The 25,055-nt window shown below is 44.7% G+C and overlaps 1 protein-coding gene and 1 long non-coding RNA gene across 14 annotated transcripts in view; one reads left to right on the forward strand and one right to left on the reverse strand.

Annotated features, from left to right (window-relative positions):
- Window positions 1-596: 596 nt before the first annotated feature.
- On the reverse strand, window positions 597-15,895 carry LOC109496204. The gene is made up of 2 exons (XR_002152122.2): window positions 15,761-15,895; window positions 597-934 (listed from the first exon to the last, which is right to left on the reverse strand). It is a non-coding gene; the product is annotated as an uncharacterized LOC109496204 (long non-coding RNA).
- RNF139 (ring finger protein 139) overlaps window positions 15,835-25,055 on the forward strand; it is a 28,060-nt gene continuing 18,839 nt past the window's right edge. For 3 of the 13 annotated variants that reach the window (XM_006943377.4, XM_023248591.2, XM_019823109.3), the window contains exon 1: window positions 15,978-17,546. In XM_006943377.4, coding sequence (XP_006943439.1) covers window positions 15,978-17,513 — 1,536 coding nt within the window. In that variant the 3' untranslated portion in view covers window positions 17,514-17,546. Of the gene's footprint in view, window positions 17,565-18,792; window positions 19,779-20,932; window positions 21,175-25,055 lie in introns of those variants that run through there. The other 10 variants (XM_045050008.1, XM_045050009.1, XM_045050006.1 and 7 more) reach the window with 10 other exon arrangements.

The following is a 25,055-nucleotide window of genomic DNA, read 5'->3' on the forward strand; positions in this document are numbered from 1 at the left end:
AATTGTCCTACCTCACGGCCTTACTGAAGAAACATCTCCCTCAGATTGTGGGTTCTCCTCTTTACCCTCTTTATAATGTTAGTGATTCTGTAATTATTGTAGTGGGGACAGGTTACACAATTTGTGGGGCTCACTGCACGATGAAAATGTGGCATCCCCCATTTAAAAATTAAGAATTTCAAGACAGCAGAGCATTAAACCAAGCTTAGGGCACTTCTAAACCCAGGGCTGTGTGCGACTACCACGGTCGCACATCCATGAAGCCAGCCCTTGACCCTAGTGTGTGTCTGATAAGGACATTGAGGTCAGAAACTCATCTGTAATCCACATATAACGGTTGAGGGGCGCCTGGGTGGCGGAGTCGGTTAAGCGTCCGACTTCAGCCAGGTCACGATCTCGCAGTCCGTGAGTTCGAGCCCCGCATCGGGCTCTGGGCTGATGGCTCAGAGCCTGGAGTCTGTTTCCGATTCTGTGTCTCCCTCTCTCTCTGCCCCTCCCCCGTTCATGCTCTGTCTCTCTCTGTCCCAAAAATAAATAAAAAACGTTGAAAAAAAATAAAAAAAAATAACGGTTGAATAAATGCATAAATGAATGAATGAGCAATGTTGAAGATAGTTTTTATTTTACAGAAGATTGTATATATTTGTTTCCTATACAATGGGATGTCAGAGCAAATTGTCACAAACTTGGTGGCTTAAAACAACAGAGATTTACTCTGTCATAGTTCTGGAGGCTATAAGTCTGAAATCAAGGTGTCAGCAGGGCCATGTTCCCTTTGAAGGCTCTAAGGAAGAATCCTTCCTCTTCTCCTCGCTTCTGACAGCTCCAGCAATCCTTGGGGTTCCTTGGCTTATAGCCCCTTCCCTCCACTCTTTGACTCCATCGTCACAAGAACTTCTCCCTTCTGTGTTCATCTCGTGTGTCTTTTTCTCTCCTTAGAAAGACATCAGTCATTGGATTGAGCGCCCACCCTCGTCCACTGTGACCTCACCTTAACTCATTACATCTGCTAAGACCCTATTTCCAAATAAGGTTACCTTCTGAGATTCCAGGTGGATGTGAATTTGAGGGGGAAGACACTATTCAAACCACTACATTTGTTTCTGGGACATTCTTCAGAACGCCTCAAGAGTATTTTTTGATGATAACGTCTTTAACAGTTCCTAGGATTTGTAACTTAATTGTATTTGCCAAAGTATAATCTGGAGAACTAAAAGACATTTGGATGTGGTCATATAACCAATATCAATTATGGTTGAAGCATCCTGGAATGTGAAGGGAGCAAAAAAACCCAAAAAACAAGAACAAACAACAACAACAACAACAAGAATAGGAAAATGCCCAAATTTTCATAAGGAAGATAAGGAGAAATCCAGGAACTGCTAAGTTTCCTGCCAACTCTGTGTGTATGTAAATGGCTGGGAGCTAGTTGGTTGGAATTTCCTGTACAGTCCCTGTTCCCTGGGGATGGCTAGGTGGTTAGAATGCCCTTGGGCTCAGCAGTTTGCGTGTTGTTTATCAAGGGTTAGGAACAGTGTATTACCTTGCATGTGATAAGTAGATAAGATCTGAGAGAAGCCTTTTGAGGGTTTCAATTAAATTCACATTTAGTGGCTTCTTGCTGAATGTTCATGGTTTCATTAATTGTTCAAACTATCACAGAAGCATGAGGGTTTAAGTACCCCCCCCCACCTGCTTTATTGGGGTATTAAAAGTTGACCAAAATGTAATATATTTAAAGTGTAGAATGTGATGATTTGATATACATATATATTATACACATATACATATGTACCATAATCAAGTTAGTTAACACATCCATCACATCACGGTTACCTTTTTTTTTTCCCTTGGGTGGGAATGCTTAAGATCTGCTCCCTTAGCTATTTTCAAATGTATAAAACAGTATTATTAACTCTAGTCACCAGGCCTTACATCAGATGCTCAGAACTTGTTCATCTTCTATAACTGAAAGCTTGTACCCTTTGACCAACATCTCCCACTTCCCCCAACCCCTAGCCCCTGTCAGCCACCATTCCATTCTGTGTTTCTGTGAGTTCAACCTGCTTGTTTGCTTAGATTCCACCTGTGAGGTCATACAGTATATGGCTTTATCTGGCTTATTTCACTTAGCATAATGCCCTCCAGGTTCATCCATGTTGTTGCCAATGACAAGATTTTCTTTCTTTTTTACGGCAGAATAATATTCCAATATATATATTTACATAATATCATATATAATACAAAAATATATAATATAGTAGGTATATTACAGATGATATATTTATATGATATCTACATTATATAAATATATCTTTTCTTTGCCATTCAGTTGTCGATGGACACTTAGATTGCTTCTATATCTTGCCTATTGTGAATAATGCTACAATGAACATGGAAAACAGATAATCTCTTCTAGATAGTGAATTCATTTCCCTAGGATAAATACCCAGAAGTGGGGAGGGCTGGATCATATTGTAGTTCTATTTTTAATTTTTTTAACGTTTATTTTTTGAGAGAGAGAGAGAGAGAGAGACAGCAAGCACAAGCAAGGGAGGGGCAGAGAGAGAGGGAGGCACAGAATCTGAAGCAGGCTCCAGGCTCTGAGCTGTCAGCACAGAGCCCAATCCAATACAGGGCTCACACCCACAAAATGTGAGATCATGACCTGAGCTGAAGCCGGATGCTCAACCGACTGAGCCACCCAGGCGCCCCAGTTCTATTTTTAATTTTTGAGGAACCCCCATCCTGTTTTCCATAATGGCTGCACCTATTTACATTCCCACCAACAGTGCACGAGGGTTCCCTTTTCTCCACACCCTCCCCAACACTTGTTACCTCTTTTCTTTATGATAATAGACATCTTACCAGATGTGAGGTGATACCTGATTTGCATCTCCCTGATGATAAGTGATGTTGAGCATCTATCACAGAGCTGTTGGCCATTTGTAGGTCTTCTTTGGAAAAATGTCTCTTTGGATCCTTTGCCCATTTTTAAACCAGATTATTTGGTTTTGGTTTTGCTATTAAGTGTTCCTTATATATTTTGGAGATTAATCCCTTGTTGGATATACAGTTTGCAAATGTTTTCTTCCATTCCATAGGCTGCCTTCTCACTTTGCTTCCTTTGCTGTCCAGAAGCACGTTAGGTTTTTGTTTTTGTTTTTTGGTTGTTGTTTTTGCTTTTGTTGCCTGTGCTTTTGGTGTCAGATCCAAAAAATCATTACCAAGACCAATGTCAAGGAGCTTTTTCCTCTGTTTCCTTCTAGGAGTGTTAAAGTTTCAGGTCTTACACTTGAGTCTTTAATCCATTCTGAGTTGATGTGTGTGTGTGGTGTAAGATAAGCATCCATTTCATTCCTTTCCTGTGGCCATCCAGTCTTCCCAACACCATTTGGTGAAGAGACTATCCTTTCCCCATTGAGTAGTTTTGGTGCTTTCCTTGAAAATTCGTTGACCATATGTGTGTGGATTTAAGATTTTCTCAATGCATTTCCTGCTGAAGAAAGAGGCGAGTGTGATTAGGTAATAAGAAGAATCATGTTTAACACTCATTTGGTAGTAAAACAAAGCCAGTAGAGTTTTTCCTGCTCTGCAGGTACTGGGCTAGTCCCCTTGTCTCTCCTGCCTTTAACAGAAGTAGTGGAGATGGAGAGGATTTCCATTTAAAGTGTAGAGGCACCACCTAGAGTGCTTCTGTGGGCTGTCCTGGGCCACTGTTGGCACGTTTCCTACTGTTTACCCAGGCTGGCTCCAAACACCTGAATGTTCTCCACGTGCAGTTACCAGACACTGCAGCCATTTTCTGCAGCCTGTGGTTTTCTTGGTAGGGAGCTTATGACTCTCTTCCTCTCCCTCAAGACTCTTTCCCCTGAGTAGGGCTGTAGAGTGAAACCACTTTGCTGGGAAGCAAAGAGGGAAGCAGGCTTACAGCCTAGAACAGCCTCTGGGTTTTGTCTGGGCACGTGGGAATGCAGAAACCCTCCTGAAAAAGTCCCTGACCCACTCAAGTGTGGTGGGGACCCCCAGAAGCCTCGCAGATGCACACAAGGGTAGTCACAGCCAACCCAGACCTCCCATTTCCCCATACTTGAGCATCAGCATAACCTTGAAATCATGTCAGAATTCGAGGTGTTGGGAGGGTCTCCAAGACCGTGGCCCAACCCTCCGTGGGGAGAACCCCAGGAATGAGTTTAATTTCCTATCAGCTGGGAGGAAGAGAACCTTAAAATGAAGTCGAATTATAGATAATAATTATTGGACACTGCCTGTCCCAAATGTAGTGGCTAAATGTCCGGAGCCTCTCACGGCCAAGAGGAGTGAACTCTGTTGGCAGCCTGCACCCTGAACATACCCCAAAACATGCTACAGGGGCCCAGAGCTGAGAAGGAGAACAATGTAAGCTCAGGCTTTTCTCCAAGCAAACCCAGAGCATTGGCAGAACAGCCAGCAGCAGATCCAGGTTTTGTGGGGCCTGGAGCTTAGAAATTCGTGGCTGTCTTGGGACGCCGGGGTGACTCAGTTGGTTAAGCGTCTGACTTCAACTCAGGTCATGATCTCATGGTCCATAATTTCTAGCCCCATGTTGGGCTCTATGCTGACAGCTCAGAGCCTGGAGCCTGCTTCAGATTCTGTGTCTCCCTCCTCTCTACCCCTCCCCTGCTCGTGCTCTGTCTCTCTCTGTCTCTCAAAAATGAATAGACATTAAAAAATTAAAAAAAAAAAGAAACTTGTGACCGTCTTTAAAGGATCAAAAAGCATAAACTACCAGCTATAAAATAAATAGGTCATACAGATGTAATGTACAGCATGGTGACTACAGGTAATATTGCTGTGCCGCAAATTTGAAAGCTCCTGAGAGTAGATCTTAAAAGTTCTCATCACAAGAAAAAACAACTTGTAACTATGTATGATGATGGATGTTACCTAGACTTAGATCACTTAGTGGTGATCATTCCATACTATATACAAGTATTGAATCATTGTATTGTACTCCTGAAACTAATACAATGTTATATGTCAGTTATACCTCAAACAATGAAAAAAAAAGAACACAAAATTACAAGTATAAAAATAGGAACAAAGGAAATATTTAGAGGCACCTGGGTGCCCCAGTCAGTTGAACGTCAGACTCTTGATTTTGACTCAGGTCTGATCCCAGGGTCATGGGATTGAGCCCTGCGTCGGGCTCTGTGCTGACAGCGTGGATGGGATTCTCTCTCTCCTTCCTTCTCGGCCCCTCCCCCTTCTCTGTCTCTCAAAATAAATAAGTAAACTTTAAAAAAAAGATTCTTTCTCCTTCTGTCCCTCCCCCCACTTTTTAATAAAATTTTTATTAAAATTTTTTAAATAAAATTAAAAATTAATTAATTAAAAATTAATTAATTAAATTAAAAAAATTAAAAAGCAAATATTTCAATTAGTTATTTAGAAAAAGAAAAGAAATCCCATATTGCTAACTTAAAAAAAAAAAGGTTTATTTATTTTGAGAGAGAGAGAGAGAGAGAACGCACGTGAGGCATGAGTAAGGGAGGGGCAGAGAGAGAGAGGAAGAGAGAGAATCCCAGGTGGACTCCATGCTGTCAGTGCAGAGACCAATTCGGGGCTCGATCTCACAAACCATGAGATCGTGATCTGAGCCGAAACCAAGAGTCTGACGCTTAACCCACTGAGCCACCCAGGCGCTCTGACAGTTGTTTCTATTATCGGTGGTTGGAATGTATAAAATATGCAACTTCACAGACATTCTTGCTGTTTTTATTATTGCCACTAGTTTGTGGCCTACAAACATAAGAATTCTGGTAAATTCAAATGTGTGTGTTGCCATCTCATTTTTTAATTTAAAAAGTATACATTTTATTAATATAGAGAATAGTGAAAAAACAGGATTTTAATTCTTTTCATCTTTGGGACATTAAGAGCAAGTAGCAAATTACTGTCTCCCTTGGGTTTACGCGGAAGAAACAAAGTCGTGTTGGTATCTTTTAAATGTTTTTATGTGAAAAGTGTGTTTTCATGTAACTTTATATGAAAATCTTATAATTTTTCTGGCTTAAACTGCATTGATGTAGGTGGCATAAGGGAGTGTGACTCTGGCTTTTTCTTTTCTTATTTAGGTTTTTGGAAAATCCTCAGCCAGCAACCACTTGGTTTTAAAATCTTTTGATCAAAAAATCAAATCGTATTGTCAGAGAAATTAGCCATTTGTCATTTTTTTTTTTAATTTTTTTAATTTTTTTTTTTTTTTTGAAGGAGAGAGAGACAGAGCATGAGCAGGGGAGGAGCAGAGAGAGAGGGAGACACAGAATTCGAAGCAGACTCCAGGCCCTGAGCTGTCAGCACAGAGCCCCATGCGGGGCTCGAACCCATGAACCGTGAGATCATGACCTGAGCCGAAGTCGGACGCTCAACCGACAGAGCCGCCCAGGCGCCCCAGCCATTTGTCATTTTTAAGATGAACGACTTGAGTGACAGGAGATTCTTTCGGAAACTCACAGGGGGGCCAAAGTGAGACCTCAGCATCAGGTAAGGGCTCGCCTGCATGCTGCGGGTACTGACTGGGCTGCCCACATCGGCCGGCCGGTCTGGCTTCTTTTTCTTTTCCTTCTCACTCTGGGTTCTGTGTTCTTATCCTACAGGAGGTTTCTTCTTGGGGGATGTTCATGCTCTTGCTCTATTCTGCCAAAAGGAGATCTAAACAAGAGACGTTGGATACTCCTGAGGTTGGATGATGAATGCATAATAACTAAGACGTGGAGGCTAGAACACAGGCCTGTAGCAAGACTCTTGTTTTGATATCCCGTTCACGCAGTTTAATGAGCGCTGTGTTTTTAAATTGCGAGCACGTGTCTTGGTTGAACTTGGGTTGAATGTGATGTTTCACCAAATATCCTACTCTCGGGGAGCCTGGCTGGCTCAGTCGGTACAGCATATGAGTCTTGATCTTGGGGTCATGAGTTTAAGGCCCATGTTGGGTGTAGAGCGTGCTTAAAAAATATATACCCTATTCCCAAGTTCTTTTCTAAGGTATGGCATGTTTATAATGAAAATGCTATGTTATCTAGCATATTCCTAACAGAATACTAACCAGGCATTGTTGAAAACGGAATCCTCCATTAAAATTGTACATGCCAGGGATGCATGTGGGTGGCTGAGTCGGGTAAGCATCCAACTCTTGATTTTCACTCCGGTCGTGATCTCATGGTCGTGAGAGTGAGCCCCATGTTGGCTTCTACAGTGGGCATAGAGCCTGCTTGCGATTCTCTCTCTTCCTCTCCTTCTGCCTCTCCCCCACTCACAGGTACTCTCTCTCTGTCTCCCTCTCTCTCTCAAAAAAAAAAAAAATATATATATATATATATATATATATGCCTGAAGCTTAGAAGAAACTTCCTGCACACTAGCTGCTGACACCTTACTTTTGAAACTTGGTTTCTCCTCTGTGACTCATAGCCTTCCAGTGCCCGCCATCAGAGAACATGCTCACATCACCACGGGACACCTGGTCCTGTACTTACGTGTCAGGATGCTGGGCGAAGCAGTGGCTAGCCATAGAAGTATCTCCAGCAGCTATTCCTAAACCTGAACGCTGGCAAGAACTGAACTGCACACAGAAGAGACTGCAATCACACAAATGTATCCCACTACACCAAACGAAGCGTATTCCAGCTTAACTTCACCTACTGAGTCCCCAAAATGCCGGCATCCACGCCTTACGGGAGGGGAAGGTGCCGTGGAGCGACACAGTGATCTTAACCGTTTGTGGTTAGGTCCTCTTACTTTTGCAAATTCCACAAAAACACCCGACCCTGTGAAATCACTGTCAAAGGCTTCGTCCATTGGAAAGAGCCAATGCACCTGATAGGGCCTGAAGCTTAAGCTTTCTTACCATCACAGTAAATCTGCTTCTCAGAACAGGAAAGGGACTCAAAGGCTAATGCTGTCCAAAGGTTAATTCTTGTGTAGATGGAGCCACCACTCCTTAATCCAGCGGGGTGCGATGGTTACACGTTTAGTCATCTGAACGCAGAACAAGCTGACTCTGGAAAGTCACTTCCGTACTAACAGTTATTTACCGTGCGCCCCCTTGCCTAGGCACCGTGCCGAGCCAGAGAGAGTGGTTCCCTGCTCCTGAAAGCGTCGCTGTTGGTAAAGTGGGTCTCTGTACCCTGCGTCATGCACCACATGAGAAATGAACAGTTTAATGGCACACTAACGGAGGCAGGAGTTCCTTCAGATTAGAGGGAGCGGTAGGGACAGGGAGGCAGAATGGTGGGGGAAGGTAGGAGGCAGTGATGCCCAAGCAGAGTTTAAGAATAAGGAGGGGCGGGGCGCCTGGGTGACTCAGCGCCTGATTCTTGGTTTCAGCTCAGGTCATGAACTTACCGTTCACGAGTTCGAGTCCTGCGTCCGGCTCTGAACTGACAATGTGGAACCTGCTTGGGATTCTCTCTGTCTCTCTCTGCCCCACCTCTGTCTCCCTCTCTCTCATTCTCAAAATAAATAAATAAAAATTTATAATAATAAAGAAAAAAAGAATAAGGGGGGTTTAAGTGGAGAGGACGGATAGCAATGCCCTTCTACCTTTTCTCTGGGCTGTGATAGGTCAACTCCTGTAGTGATTTCCTAAAGCCTAAAGGCAAATGGACCAACCAGGTGAGTGAAAAGTATCCAGTAGGCAGAAGGAAGATGGAGAGTGTGTGCACAGAGGCCTCACTACAGCCAGACAAAGGAAGTGATGAAATCCCCAAGCCCTCCCTTTGGAAATGTCACCAGTCTCTTTGCCCACGAAGCACCCTCTGGTGGAGATACCTTGTAATCTGAACCATAGAAATGATCCCTGAAAGTATAGTCTTTGATACCTTGTAATACAAATACACTCAGACTGAGCCTCTGAAAAAAGCCCCAGGCTTTTAACCTGCACTTCTCTAAGCTCTAGTAGCTGTGTGTTTTACTTCGAAATCTTGGAAAAGAGCTAAAGTGCTAACATAGTATGTACTTTATTACGTGTAGGCAGATACAGAAATTAAACATAGGAGACGCAAAAAAAATGAAAGGAGAGGGGGCGCCTGGGTGGCGCAGTCGGTTAAGCGTCCAACTTCAGCCAGGTCACGATCTCGTGGTCCATGAGTTCGAGCCCCGTGTCAGGCTCTGGGTTGATGGCTCAGAGCCTGGAGCCTGTTTCCGATTCTGTGTCTCCCCCTCTCTCTGCCCCTCCCCCGTTCATGCTCTGTCTCTCTCTGTCCCAAAAAATAAATAAACGTTGAAAAAAAAATTAAAAAAAAAATGAAAGGAGAAAAATTTAGTATTTCCCCTCCTGACCCACTAGACCATCTCACATACTCACGTTGCATCATTTTAGAGACCTCTGAACACTGGTGTTGTCAAATTGTGCTTGCTTGATAGCAGTGCGGGGTAATGGTTAAAAATGTAGACTCAGGAGTCAGCTGACCTGGGTACGAAGCCTGGCTGCACCACTTCCTAGCTGTGTGACAACTTTAATGGCCTCTTTTAAAGAACATGAATGATAAAAAACCAGCTCTTGGAAAAGTTCGTTACTATACAACATTGAAATTAGTGCCTGGCACCCAATAAGTGCTTTGTAAATGTTACTTATTATTTTTCTCAGTGTCACTATTAAAAATACCTTTAAATCTGGGGTGACTGGCTGGCTTAGTTAGTGGTACATGTGACTCTTGATCTTGGGGTCCTGAGTTCGAGCCCCATGTTCGGCATGGACCCTACTTTAAAAAATACTTTTAAATCTTTTTTTTTGTTTGTTTAAACATTGTCCTTTAAAAATTAAAAAATCCCAGGTGGGAGGAAAAGGCAAGAGAAGTCTGGAAGGACTTCCTGTAAAAGATGTTCCTAGTTAAATTCGAATTTTCAGGGTTTGCAGAGTGAAGATGAAGGCAACAAGAGTCAGCTCAGCCCTTTCTGAGCTGAACTATGTTATTAAAACTTCTTCATAGTGAAAGGGCGGGCCTACGCCAGCCGACTCCATCTTGTTCTGTGTCCTTCACCTTGACCACACCTCCTCCCCTTGACTCCATCTTGTTCTGTGTCCTTCACCTTGACCACACCTCCTCCCCTTGACTCCATCTTGTTCTGTGTCCTTCACCTTGACCACACCTCCTCCCCTCGAGTAAACCCTCCCTCACCTGCCGGACCCTTCCCCAGGACCCCTCCCCAGCCAATCGGCTGAGGCCATAGCCATTACCTCACCAACTGCCCCCAGGCCCCAATAAAACCTTTGTCCTTTTGAAACTCGCTCTCTTTCCCTGGTATCTCACCGCTGCGTCGGTGCAGGTAGGGGATTGAGCTCGAGCTAGCTCGAATAAAGGCTCTTTGCTTTTGCATCGGACTCGGCTCCCTAGTGGTCTTTGGGGATCACGAATTCTGGGCATAACACATAGATGTTGGGCTTTGCTCTTATGTCTACTTGCCGTCTTTTATCCCAACCCCTGTCCAGAGCCCCTTTGTTGTTTCCAGGGTTTTTGCCACCCCCGCTTACTGTGTAGAGGAATGTTGCTTCATGGCTGATGTTTGCTCACTCTCCCTTATTTGTCCTCCGTCAACCGCCCAATCAAAAAGTAAAGCCAGTCCACTTCCCAGCCTCCCCAGCCATCAGGGGTGGCCTTGGGACCCCTTTCTGTCCCAGAGGGGTAGTGGAAGTCCATGGGGCAGATGCCTCTCTTTGCTCTGCCCTATTCTTTCTGCCTTGGTTTGCACACAGAGCCTAAAAGCGTAGTGGCCATATTGACACCTCAAGGATAAAAGGGTCACGCTAAGGCTGAGGAGGAGGCTGGTTTACTGCCGAGTTCCCTGAAGGCTACACAAGCCTTGGACTTCCTTTTATATGAAAAAAATACGTATCTCCTCACCCACTGTTGAGCTGCTGTTCCTTGGAGGTTTTGTTAATTGCTGCCAAACACATCCATGTATCTGGACTGGCCACGTCGTAAGGTCAATAGAGCTGAATGAAGAAAGGCCCGTTGGAGAAGGGTAGGCCCCTGAGGGTGTCCAAACCGTGAAAAACCCAAGAACTTTGCTCAGAGTTGCAACTACTGTGGTGCTGGTTGTTGCTGCCATCTAGTGGCAACAACTTGGAACTAAAACGCTCACCTGGGCCACAGACTGTTTTTCCGCAGATCCTTCTTTCCTTCCATCATTCGTTCATTCATCCATGCACTCACAAGCTCACATGTTCATTCTACACATATTTTATGAGAATGTACTGTATGTGGCGGGTCCTCATAAATACAATAAGGAAATACAATAATGGGGGGAAACCTAGCTCCTTCCCCCCCCCCCCTTGAAACTTACACACTGTGGAAAGATAGCCATTAATCAAATCAACGTGAAAAATATGACTGGAAAGGGCTCTAAGAGAAGAACATGGTGCTATGAGAATTATTGGTAGGGATTTTCCTTATTGGGGAGATGGATAGGAGGTTAGAGAAGGCTTTCCTGAGGATGTTCTGACTGGCCTTAGGAAGGGAATTTTCTGGGCAGTGAGACCCATCATGAAAGTGAGCTCAGCAAAGGGAGGGAGTGTGTTGAGTACAGAGGAATAAGAGAGGACCATGTGTTTGAATTATTACTTGGTATTAAGCATTCTAGTGGGTTTTTTTTTAATGTTTATTTCTTTTGAAAGAGAGAGAGAGAGTGCAAGTGGGTTAGAGGCAGAGAGAGAATCCCAAGAAGGCTCCAGGCTGTCAGTGCAGAGCCTGACATGGGGCTTGATCTCACAAACCATGCGATCATGACCTGAGCCAAAATCAAGAATAGGATGCTTAACCAACTGAGCCACCCAGGTGCCCTTAGGCATTCTAGTTTTTTGAATTAAGACTATGGTTGTTAATTATAATGATTATAATATAATAATGACCTGATCATAAGCTGAAAAGATACAGGCTAACAGACAACTAGAGAACACTCAACCACCAACAGTGGAACACACATTCTTCTCAAGTGCATGTGGAACATTCTCCAGGATAGACCATATACTATGTCACAAAATAAAACCTCGATAAATCTAAAAGGCAGGCTTGAAAGTATATATAGTATGTTCTCTGGCCACAATGGAATGCAATTATTAACGAGTTAAAGTGAGAACTTTTTATATTTAAAAATATTGTTGGGGCATCTGGGTGGCTCAGTCAGTTAAGCATCCGACTTTGGCTCAGGTCATGATCTCACGGTTTGTGAGTTTGAGCCACACATTGGGCTTTGTGCTGACAGCTCAGAGCCTGGAGCCTGTTTCAGATTCTGTGTCCCCAACCCCCCTTCTCTGCACCTACCCTGCTCGTGCACTCTCTCTCTCTCTGAAAAATAATAAAATTTAAAAATTTTTAAAAATAAAATAAAATAAAAATGTTGCTAAAATTTGCTATTTGGGGGGCACCTGGGTGACTCGAGAGCATCCAACTCTTGATTCCAGCTCAGATCATGATCCCAGGGTCATGGGACTGAGCCCTGTGTTGAGCTCCATGCAAGGTGTGAAGCCTGCTTAAGATTCTCTCTCTTTATCTGCTCCTCTCCCCAGCTTGTGCTTCCTCTCTCTCTCTCTCTCTCTCTCTCTCAAAGAAAAAAAAACTTGCTATTTTTGAATTTTTACAATTTTAAACATTACAAAGTCTCAAGCTCTGGGTATCATAATATAAATTATTCAAATCCCATTCCCCTAATGGAACATTCAATTATGGCATAATGTACTTTGTAATGTGACCGTGTAACTCTTTATAGAATAAAGCAAAGCTTATGAAAAAATTCCTTACCATCTTGGGGCTTTATTTCAAATACCCTGACATAAAATAAAGGGAGTAAAAATAATAGTATGTTACCAGTGAAATAAACAAAGGTGTGCAGTCCACTCAGGAAGCTGTGAGACAAGGTCTAGGGCACTGTCACTGACACCGAGAGAAGGGGATTCTTTGGGGGAACTGTGTGGCAGGTAAAGTCCATTCAAAATGGAGGTGGCTTTGTTGTGAGTGCTGAGGGCAAGGGGAGGCATACGTAAAAGAAAAGTCTCAGGTTTGTGACATGAGCAACTAGAGAGACTGGCAGGGGCATTTCATGAGCTAAAGAGGAGTGGGGAGAACACAGGCTAAGTTCAATTTTGGAAGTATTGAATGTGAAGTGTCTGGGAAACATCAAATATGGTGGCAGGGGGGCCGATGAGAGGAGGTAGACAGGTGTACCCATGGGAAGAAGCATTCAGTGAGGTAGGGGGAAAAGCAGTAGAACGTGTTCTTCAAAATGAAAGAGAGGGATGGCTTGATCTCTCCTCCATGCTCACAAAACACTTGAACTGCAACTCCAATAGCACCTACCTAATGGCATCAGAGGTATTTGGGAGTGTACGTATAACTCAGAATAGAGATCCGTGGAGGGAGGTTAGCAAACAGTTGTTCAAAAATTGCAGAAGTGATGCTAAAATGAATGAACAAATGAAGAGGCACCTAGGGGAAGGGAAAGGCATTCCAGGTGCAGCCGGCGAAGTGGAGAACAGAAGGAAGAGAAAAATAAGAACGTGAAAAAAATTATTCCTCTTTATTTCTAGACTCCAGGGTCTATCAAGCCATGGAGGAAAGCTCTTGTGTATACGGCCAGCCCAACACCATTTGGAACCTCCTTCCTACATGAAAACTGACAGCCCTTAAACAACCGAATGCAGCCTCTCTTATAAGAAGCTGGTGGATGGTCCCTTGGTCTTCCACGTGTTGGCATCTCATCAATAAGAGGGGGTAACAAACTCATCTCCAGCTGGGGTCTCTCGGACAACAACTCTAATGGATATTTTTAATTCACATGGAAATAAATAATTCTGGCCACTTCAGGAAAAGCAGTTTGTGATAAAGTTTGCCTCCTCTCTCTCTCTCCTTTTCTGCCCAGTTAACTTCCGTGACCTACTTCTCCTTTACTAAGTAGTTATCCTCTTCTGCATTTGAACTCACGGGTTGTCTACAAGCTTGTTTACTATCGTCATTGCTGGTTGCTTTTGCTTTGTTGTCATTTTAATGAGTTCACATGGTAGAAGTGGTGAGGAAAGTGAGGTCACGTGCTTGAGGGAAGGTGGATCAAGGTGGCCATGCACAAGTGGGGCTCATTTGTAAAACTTTTTTAAAGGACCATTTCTAACTCTCAAATATTTAGTTTTCAAATCTACCCCCCCCCCCGATATTTTGTTTACTTCAGATTAAAAGTAGGATATATCTGGGTCAAAGTCTGCACTACATTATCTTAATTATTGTTGCAAGGTGTTAGACTGACTTTGGAACAGAAGGAAAACCTAGAGGAAAAAACACTTTGCAAGATATGACTTTTATCACCTCCCACTACAAATAAAATGAAAGGGAGTTTCCATTTGTATGGAACCCAGAAAACAATGTTTTTGCTGCGTCGGGGATCTTCTAAAGACTTTTGTAAGATATAAAGATAACATTTGTTCATCATATACAATTTGTAACTGGAGAAAAATGTACAAAAGAAAATGGAATCACTTATAATTATATCACATTTAGGGAATCACCGTTCATATTTTAGAGCCTGCCCTAATACACTTTTTAAAATACATAAATAATATCATCTAAGGCATAATTGTATATTTTTCAATTTAACACTGCAAAAGGAGTAACTTCCCATGTCATTAATATTTCTTATAATCATGACCATTGTTTAATATTTCCATCTAAAGGATGTAATCATAATCCATTTAACCTTTCATCTGTACATTTAAGTAAAACAGTAAGGAGTCTTAGTTTATAATTCTTTGTTTGAATTTCTAATCATTCTACATTTATGGAATGGATTACTGCTTGAATGGGTACAAACATGTTCAAGTCTCTTGGTGATCAATCATTCTCTTAATTACTATAGTATTTGCCAAGAAATGACTGTAACCAGGAACTATATAAAATACTGGGGATATAGCAGTAATTTTCCAGCATTTCTGGCATGCCCTGGACATAGGCTAAGCCAATTCTGGTGAGCAGAGAAAGGCATTAGACAGACACCTAAGTGCTTTTAGTTAGAAACCATCGGATTGACATATACAGGAATGGAGAGTCCCAAGGATATATGGGGCACCAAAAGGGTCTTCTACTCTGTCCCACTTAATTTTTTTTCTCCATGGAATCTGAATTTTAAACATAAAGACAAAACTGACAACAACAACTCTGATCGATACTGAATAGGTGTGTCAAGAAACAAGAAACTGTTTTAGTCATAGCCTGGTGCCTCCCATACAGAGAGACCTGAATTGGAAGTCTTAGTGAATGTTAACCTCTCTGGGTCCCAACATCCTGGTATAGAATGGTCGGAGGTAAGTAGAATGAATAGGGCTTCTTTACAACTCTTATTTTTCACCATTTGAATTTAGGTGTAGGGGAATTACTCTTCGTCCTCATTAGCTATATCAAAGCATTTCAAGGGGCTATTAATCTACTATCTAACCAGTTCAACTTATTCCATATATCTCTTTTGAGTATCTACTCTTTACTAGCCACTGTTCAAAGCGTTTTATATATATCTATAATCATAGCAATCATCTGAGAAAGTTAACATAAATCCCAGTTCATAGGTGAAGCTTCTGGTTCTGAGAGGTGATATGATTTACTCAGATACTTCTGACTTCCAAACACTTTTTTTTTTTATACTGTAGGACAATGAGTTGGTGACGACTATCTTAAGGAAAAGGAATGAGGAAGCTATAGTTGACTCCTCACTCTCAGCAAATACCGTGGCCACTGACACTAACCTGAGAGCAGCATGAGACTATGGCAACCATGCCTTTCTCCAAATCCAGCCCATCATTCCAAGTGCACTTCTCTCTTTGGATTCGTGAGCATAACTGAAGAGAGTGCACGAGGGTTCTAGCGGATATCGACTAATTTTAAGTTTTCGAGCCCAGAAAATTCCTTGTTTTAACTAATCTCCCGTTAAACCGAAGCAAGGCATGGTCAACCACAACAAAGATGGCGGCAGAAACGTCTCCACGGCAACGGCGACGCATTTGTCCGCAAGCGCACCAACCTTTTGTTCCGGCCTGCCATTTTGACGTCACTTCCGGCTCCGGCGGGCGGTGTGCGCGCAGCTCTTCCTGTTGCTGCTGCGGTGGAGAGCCCGGTCCTGGTGAGTGGAGTCTGAGTGAGTCTCGCGGAGGGACTCGGAGAGAATGGGGCACCAGCAGCATGGAAAGGGAAGGTGGGAAGAACGCGGCTGTTGTCGCAGTTGTGACTGAGCCTCGGTTTACCCAGCGATACAGGGAATATCTCGAGAAGCAGAAACTCTTGGATAGACAGCACCGTGTGGCAAAGATGCCGGATGGCACCGTGGCGCTACCCGTGCTGGGCGAGGCTCTCCGTGAACAGCACCTGCGGGAGCTGAGGAATTGTGTGGCCCCAGGCAGCACCTGTATAGTAACCCAGCTCCTGGATCCTGTTCCCTCCAAGAAGGCTCAGAGTTGTTCACCTGCCCAAAGGCTGTGTCTTGAAGTGAGTCGCTGGGTAGAGGGCCGGGGAGTGACGTGGTCAGCTGAGTTGGAGGCTGATTTGCCCCGATCTTGGCAACGACATGGTAACCTCTTGTTGCTGAGTGAAGACTGTTTCCAAGCCAAGCAGTGGAAAAATCTGGAACCAGAACTCTGGGAGACTGTTGCGTCGGCCCTTGGCGTCCGTCGTGTGGCCAAACGAGGGCGGGTATCACCAGACGGCACTCGAACACCAGCCGTGACTCTGCTGCTGGGCGACCATGGCTGGGTAGAGCATGTCGATAATGGGATCCGATATAAGTTTGACGTGACCCAGTGCATGTTCTCCTTCGGAAACATCACCGAGAAGCTTCGAGTGGCATCGCTGCCCTGTGCCAGAGAGGTGCTGGTGGATCTCTACGCAGGGATTGGCTATTTTACGTTGCCCTTCCTGGTCCATGCTGGTGCTGCCTTCGTCCACGCCTGTGAGTGGAACCCCCATGCTGTAGCTGCCCTGAGAACTAATCTTGAGATCAATGGAGTGGCAGATCGGTGCCAGATACACTTTGGGGATAACAGAAAACTGAAGCTCTCAAACATTGCAGACAGGGTGAACCTGGGGCTGATTCCCAGCTCTGAAGAAGGCTGGCCCATTGCCTGCCAGGTGCTAAAACAGGATGCTGGGGGCATTTTGCATATCCACCAAAATGTGGAATCTTTCCCAGGGAAGAATCTCCAGCCTCTTGGAAGCAGTGAAATGGAGAAGGAGCATTGGCCTTATCCTCAGCAAATTATCACCAACCAAGGGACAAATGGAGCTACCGGGGATTCTGGGAGAAAAACACTGCCAGCAGCCACCAAACCAGAGTGGCAGAGATGGGCAGAATCTGCAGAAACTCGTATTGCCACCCTTCTTCGGCAGGTGCACGGGAAACCATGGAAGACACAAATCCTGCACATCCAACCAGTGAAATCCTACGCTCCCCATGTGGACCACATAGTCTTGGATCTGGAATGCCGCCCCTGCCCTCTAGTTGGCTAGAGAAGGTGGATCCTGAGACCCAAGGATCTACATGTGAGTGAACCTTAATACGTAAGTTTAGGCTGGGTTCTCACCCCTCTTTTCTCCTGGCAACCTATTTTAATATTTTGTGGCCCTGAATGCAGGCTCTAGACCAATCCGAGTCATTGCATTTGTCTTCTGTTAACACGTTGAGAATGAACTACGTGTCTGGGAGAAGCAGTATGGCTCATTAAAATGAGGCCGGGGCGTTTCTGACTTCTGACTTCAGTTCTGTCTTACCTTGGGTGGGTGATTCCAGTATTCTTTTGGCCTTGAATTTCCTCACTTGCAAAATGAGGATTTCTTTGAATGGTCTCATATGGCTGTTATCTAATAAGCAGTTGTTATCTAATAAGCCTTGGTTATTTTAGAATGAAAGACACAGTGCTGTTTCCAAAATCACTCCGGCTACAATATGGAAAATCAGTCAGAGTGGGGCCAGGATGGAAGCAGGGAGACCGGTGATGAGATTTCTGTGGTTGTCCAGGCAGGAGATGGTGGTGGCCTGGACTAGGGTGGTGGCAGTGGGAAGTGGATGGATTTGAGATATAAAATTGATGAGACTAAGCAATAGAGTCCAAATCAAAGCAATCAAACGGTGCAGCTTTGTTATTAAGACTGAATTAGGGAAGGAAAAGGATAAGAATTACTGTAGTGTATTAACTTCATTCCCTTGCTTTAGCGTTGCTAAATGAGTGTTGGGGAGGATGTCTTATGTATCCGGTTTGTTGTTGTGGAAAAGAGGTTAAGAATGACTGCTTTAAATTATAGGGAAACTAGCTTTCCAGCTTTAAGCTTGTACAAAAAGCTAGCTATTTTCAACGTTTATTTATTTTTTGGGGGGACAGAGAGAGACAGAGCATGAACGGGGGAGGGGCAGAGAGAGAGGGAGACACAGAATCGGAAACAGGCTCCAGGCTCTGAGCCATCAGCCCAGAGCCCGACGCGGGGCTCGAACTCCCGGACCGCGAGATCGTGACCTGGCTGAAGTCGGACGCTTAACCGACTGCGCCACCCAGGCGCCCCCAAAAAGCTAGCTATTTTATTCGAGGGAGAGAGAGAGAAGAGAGAGAGAGAATCCTAAGCAGGTTGCATGCTCAGCACGGACTCCAGCACGGGGCTCGATCTCACAACCCTGGGAGTTGGACAATCAACCTACTGAGCCACCCAGGTGCTCCTAAGCTAGCTATTTTTAAAGTTCACATTAAAATCTTAGATTTTAACAGGCCTCAGATTCCCTTTTCGTGTTCCTTCTCAGGTGGACATCAGGGCCAACGTGAGGAGCTCTAGGGAGTGAGAGATATTCTGCAGGGTTTCTCAAGCGTCACTTTGTTTTGTGACTGTCTGCCAGCACCGTTGTGTGCCCCTGGAATGACTGATCGCAGAGAAGCACCGTTTACCTTTGGAATGACTAATAGTTGAGAATCACTTTTCGGAGCTGTGTTTTCGTGCACTTCGAAGCCATCTGGGCTTGTTTGCCTGATGAAGGACGCACAGGGAAGTTGTGCTTTCTCAGGATTATGACTGTGTCTGGCATTCAGCTTGTTGGGCTCGAGCTGGGGCTGCTCGTCCTTCTCGGGACAGCGTCAGTAAGGACAGGATTGGTGCTGTTTATGCTTCCACGCAAATTAAGTGCCTGCTGTCTATATGAGCTGCAGATGCTTTCGATACAGACCCTGTCTCTGAGGAGTTCACAACCTAGCAGCAGAAATAACACAAAAACTCAGGGCTGGAATACAGTAGGTACCGTAAGAGTGATAGCACCATGTAGAAGTGCAAAGGTGAAGAAAAGTTTTCAGAATGGGGAAGCCTTCAGAGGGGTGGTGTTTGACCCGGCTCTTAAAAACTGGGTAAGATTTTGTTAGTGAGTCAGGCTGGAAACAGATGCTAGCGGAAGAAAATAGTGCAGAGAGTTGGCTCAGAAGATGTTTGGAGCACCGTCACTAGAGCAGTCCGGAACAGAAGAAGCGGCGAGAGGTGTGTTGAAGATGGAGGTCGTTGTAAGGATGAAAAAGAATAGTGTCCGGTACCCAGTAAGCCCCCAGGAAGTGGTAGCCGTCGTGGGATCCCACCGCAGAAGGGGGCCTGACTGGTCCATTACCATCCCACCGAGTGGCCTGTGTTTGCCCGAATCCTCTCCTCTTCCCCATATTGGTTTCTGACACGCGTGCCTGCGGCTTTTGTGCCTCCGGCTAAAAATGCCACGCTGGGACTGGAGGCCGCGTGGGGAGGAAGGAAGGCAGGGGAGAAACAGGGAGGAAGGGGGGTCAGGGAGCCACGTGGCTAGGGGCTGAGGAGTTACCTTTCTGACCTGAGCTACGGATGGGCCGCTGACATCAGATACACCTGACTGGTCTCGTTCGACCTGTTACGTACACATCAGGCCTTGAGTGTTCAGTGGTCAAAGAAGATTGACATGGATTCTGCCTTCATGGAATTGAGGTTCCACTCATACACTTTCTGGCCTCCCTTCTTTCTCTGTGACGTGAGGCAGTCTCTCAAGATTTAGTGTCCTCGTCTGTACATACGGGTTAACAAGTGTACGTAGCCCGAAGCATACTTGTTAGGGTTAAGCGAGTTAACGGACCTGAACCGTCAACACCGTGACTGGCACGTAGTGAGTACTTCAGTCTTCGTGTAAGGTGAACTGCCCGGTTCCTACTTTGGGTGTGAGGAATTGCTGTACATTTGCTTTAGTTAAAGTAGAGGGTCCTTGTTTTGAAAAGCCATTCACTGATTAATTGGGACGTACCGTGTACTCTCGCTGTCAGGCACCGTGCTGAGGGCCAGAGACACAGAGGTGAGTAAAGCTGAGTCCTGGGGGGCATGTGACTCTTGATCTCTGGGTTGTAAGTTCAAGCCCCATGTGAGGTGGGGCAAGTACTCAAAATCTTAAAAAAAAAAAAAAAAAAGGGGGAAACAATGTTAATACTGGGCGCTGAGTGCTGAGACAGAAACAGACGGGTGTTCACGGGCACACACAGTGGAGGCAGCCGTCCACGTTTGGGGGTGTGGGTTAGGGGAAGCGGAGAGTGTGGCTGGGAAGGTGGGAGCAGGGACGCTTCACTTGAGACTTAAAGAATGAGCCGGAGGGGCGCCCTGGTGGCTCAGTCAGTTAAGTAGCCAGCTGTCTTGATTTCGGATCAGGTCACGGTCTCCCACTTTCATGGGTTCAAACCCCGAGTTGGGTTACTGTGCACTGACCGCACAGAGCCTGCTGGGACTCTCCCTCTCTCTCTGCCCCTCCCCTGCTCCCGCTCTCTCTGTCTCTCTCAAAATAGATAAATAAACTTGAAAAAAAAAAAAAAAAAGAATGAGCTGGAGTTATGTGTGAATGGAAGAAAGTAAGGGTCCCCTAAGCCTTTTCTCCACCTTGAGTGTGTCCATTTACGTTACAGTCTTCTCCGAGCACTTGCTGGATTGGCCTGGTCAGAAAGAGGCACCTAATGGAACCGAGGAAAAAAGACTGAAAGGATCAGGAGGCTCATGGAGGCTTGGTCACCTCAGTCCGGGAACGTTTAAAAGTGCTGAAGCTTCCTCCGTGAGCATCAGTATTAGTTGTCACTTAGGGCACCACTTGATGGAGAGGTTGTGATTAAAAAACGGTGACGATAACTTTATTAAACTCCCTCAACTATGAGTTGCTTTATTCATTAACTTCATGATTTTAATAAGTGATGCGCATCTCTTGACCTAGGGAGTATAATGCATGCATGTTAAATATTAAAACATAGAAATTTGAAATGATGAGAAACACATAAATAGCATTTTGAATTCACTTTCTCCCACCCTGGACACGTGTCAATATATGTCATTCTGAACAGCCTCGGGGTGCGGCCACTTCACACTGGGCAAGCCGTGACACTCGTCATTTTTCTTGGCCTTTGGTAGCGTCCTCTTGTGCGCACTGATCATTACTCAGCTGACGCTTCAGGGGATGGTCGGCAGATCTCGGGACTTCTCCGTGGCCCTCTCCCGTTTGGCATTCCAACCTCTTAACTGGGCTCCTGGGACTCCCAGTACCATCTCCACCTCAGGGAGTCGGCTGGGCTCCACCCAGCTTCCCCCTCGTCCTGCCATGTCCTGCCACAGCTGGGGAACTTTCTCCAGGCAATAGGCTGGAGCGATTAAACCATTAAACCGCTCGCCTTGTTTTTATCTCCGATGGATCATTGTCCTTCATTGCCTTGAGGATAGTTGTTTCTTATATTTTGTGTAGCTTTTTTTTTTTTAACTCTTTAGAAGTTTATAATAGTGTATAAATTTACTAGTTTTTACAATCACTGAAGAAACGTTAGCAATAATAAATACAGATCAATACTTAAGCTGACACAATACTTCAACATATAAAGTTCATAAGAATTTCTTACCACAATTGTGTTAGGATCCCTACCTATATTATAAACTGAATGTAAAACTATTAACACTAAGTACAGGGGAAATTTTCTGATGAGATTTGAGACTGCCTGCAAGATTACTTGATCAACAATCACATAATTTCAGAGAGGGCCCAAACTGTCAGAATAGATATTTGCTTCTGGCTTTTTGAAGGTGAAGGTTGAATCAAAGGCAAATAGAAAATAACGAATATGAGGTTACAACTGCAGTTTGGAACATACCACACACATGGACACGCACGTATCCACCACACTTATGTACCCTGTCGTCTCCTGGATGGAGTGGCCCATGCAGCGAAGCTCTCTGTACGCTATTAGGTAGGTATTTATAGATGGACAGACAGACGGTCCTAGTTTCCTTTTTTAGTCATTGAATTTTGCTTTTTTAAATGAAAGCTATATGTATGCATAGTTTCATAACTCAAGCGAAGGTCAACAAAACTTGAGTAAAACTGCAGCTGCACAACACCGAACAAAGCAACTGGCTCAGTCCTACACGGCTCCTTTTCTCTTGTTTTTGTGTCTTCTGTCAACAATTTCAGCTGGGCCCATGTGCCAAAGGGGATGCAGGATCTAAGCAACATGTACCAGCAGGAGCCATGAGAGTATGTATGGAACTGAGCCCTGAGACTGCTGGGTGAGAAGCAGTTTGCGTTCATGTAGGACTCCACTCCCCCATCATTATAGTCTGAGGAGACCTAGGCCATGGGAACATCTCGAGGAACACCCTACTATCCTACCATACTTACGGCGTCATACTCATTAGGCCAGAGAAACAATGAGCTATTATATTGTACTCCGAATAATCACTAATACCATCCAGCAACCTGTTCCATCAGTGAAATTTTTAGGGCTACTGGTCTGCTTGAATGCCAAGATTGCTCCTTCACGGTAAAGAACAGATTTTTCCATCTCACCCACTCATCAGTGTTCCTCCGTCAAGGAAGCACGCCAACCTCTTTATGCTCCTTTGTGGGAATTCGGGACTTGGGAATACTGCTCTGACTCCTATCCTGGATGATATAGAAGGCTGCCAGTTTTCAGTGGGATCCACAGCACATAAAGTCCCTGTAGCAGGTACAGGTTGAGGTGTAATTAGCTTTGTTTCATGGACCATTCAATCCAGGAGATTCTATGGTACAAGAGTATCTGTGATAAGCAAAGCAGCCATGGAAGTTTAGGACAAGCTCCAATGGGAAAATCACAAGGTAGTCTCAAGTGGATGTCTGTAGCAAGGCCAGATGGTATGCAGCAGAGAGCCAGGCATCATCCAAAAATGGCTCCTGGCATGCTAATGGGCGTTGGTAGAATCTGAGCATCTTCTGGGACTTCGGGTAACCATGTAGCCAGAGTTGCCCATCATGAGCTGAGTTTTGTCAGACCCTTCAAGTCAAACCATCATAAGGTGGAAGTGGTACATCTGGGATGGATGGCGAGTGCCAGAGGAAACGAATAGGTGCACAGGTAGGTGGCCCAGACTCCTGTGTCATATTTATAATTTTTGCATCAATGCCCTTCCCTCGGCCCACAATCATGGCCACTTGAGAAGCCCTTCTGTCTTGCTGATAAAGGATGCAAATGCAGAGCTAAGTTCATTGATGGGCTTTCTTGGAATACAGGTTCAAAACCAAAATAAACTGCTGCTACCCTACAGCCCTACTCAGGAGTGGTCTTAAAAGACAGCAGGGAAGGGTATCTTCCCACAAGGCAGAACTGGGGGCAATATTCCTGGTCATCCACCTCGTATGGAAAGAGAAGTTGCCTGAAGTAAGAGTATACCTTCATGGCAAGTGGCACATAGGTTAGCAAATTGATCAGGGGCCTGGAGTGGGAAAGATTAGTTCAGGGACAATGAAGCCTGGAGAAGAGGTGGTGGGGAATCTATGGGATTGGATACATGAGTAAAGAGCTTTGTGTTGCATAAGTGCCTATCGGAGACATGCACTTCAAAGAGGAACTCAACAAGTAAAAGACTTGGCTGGTTAATTTTAGCAGCGGTCGTCATGAGCTACCCCAGTGGCATAAAGAGCTTATGAATAACATGTTGCAGGGATGCAGGTCAGCAAGTTGCCAACAGCATGGCTTCTACTCACCAAAGAGCCTAGTATTCAGCGCTGAGCCCTTGGTTCAACACCATCCCTCAAGAAAACCAAGCAGCTAATTGGTAGTAAATGGGTTACATTGGACTTCTGTCATGGAAGGGCAGTGATTCACCTTGACTAGAATCTTCCTATGTGCATCCATGAGTTTACCTTTCCTGCCCACAAGATGTTGGCCAGTGCTGCTATCCAAAGGTTTACAGTGTTCAATCCATCAATATGTCTCCTGCATAATATTGCCTCTGAACAGCAAAGGAAGTGTTTGAGTGGGCACATGACCAGGTGATTCACTGATCCTATCACATACTATACAACCAAGAAAATGCTGGCCTGGTGGAGTGGTGGAAAAACCTTTTGAAACCAAATCAAAGCTTGAAGATAATGCCCTATGAATGGGATCCCATTCACCAGGATGCAGTATACACTCGAAATCCATACCTATTTCATAATGGGTGCCATGTCCCATTTAGATAGAAAATCCACAGCTAGGAATTAAAGGGTAGAAATAGGAGAATTTCCACTGTGGCGGGCTAAACAGTGTCCCCCAAATATGTCCATGTCCTAATACCCAGAACCAGTAAATATATTATCTTAACATGATAAAAGGGACTTTACAGGTGTGATTAAGTTAATCTCAAGATGAGGAAAGTATCCTGGTTTATCCATGTTGGCCTGATATAATCTCAGGGGCTCTTATAAGAGGGCCTTATACAATACAAGTAGGACGTAGGACGTGTGGTGACAAAAGCAGGACAGAGTAACATAAGGAAGAGGCCACGAGCCAAGGAATGCTGGAGGCCTCTGGAAACTGAAAAAGGCAGGGAAATGGATTCTCCCCCAGAATGCTTCAGGAGGAACAGAGTGGTTGATACCTTGATTCTAGACTTCTGACCTCCATAACTATGAGAGAAGAAATTTATGTTGCTGTAAATCACTAAGTTTGTGGTAATTTGTTATAGCAGCAATAGGAAGTTAATACACCCACTTACTGTCCCCACTGCCCCCCGTCTCCCCCTGGGAGTTCA

This window comes from Felis catus, chromosome F2 (genome assembly GCF_018350175.1).
Source record: "Felis catus isolate Fca126 chromosome F2, F.catus_Fca126_mat1.0, whole genome shotgun sequence".
NCBI lineage: Eukaryota > Metazoa > Chordata > Mammalia > Carnivora > Felidae > Felis > Felis catus.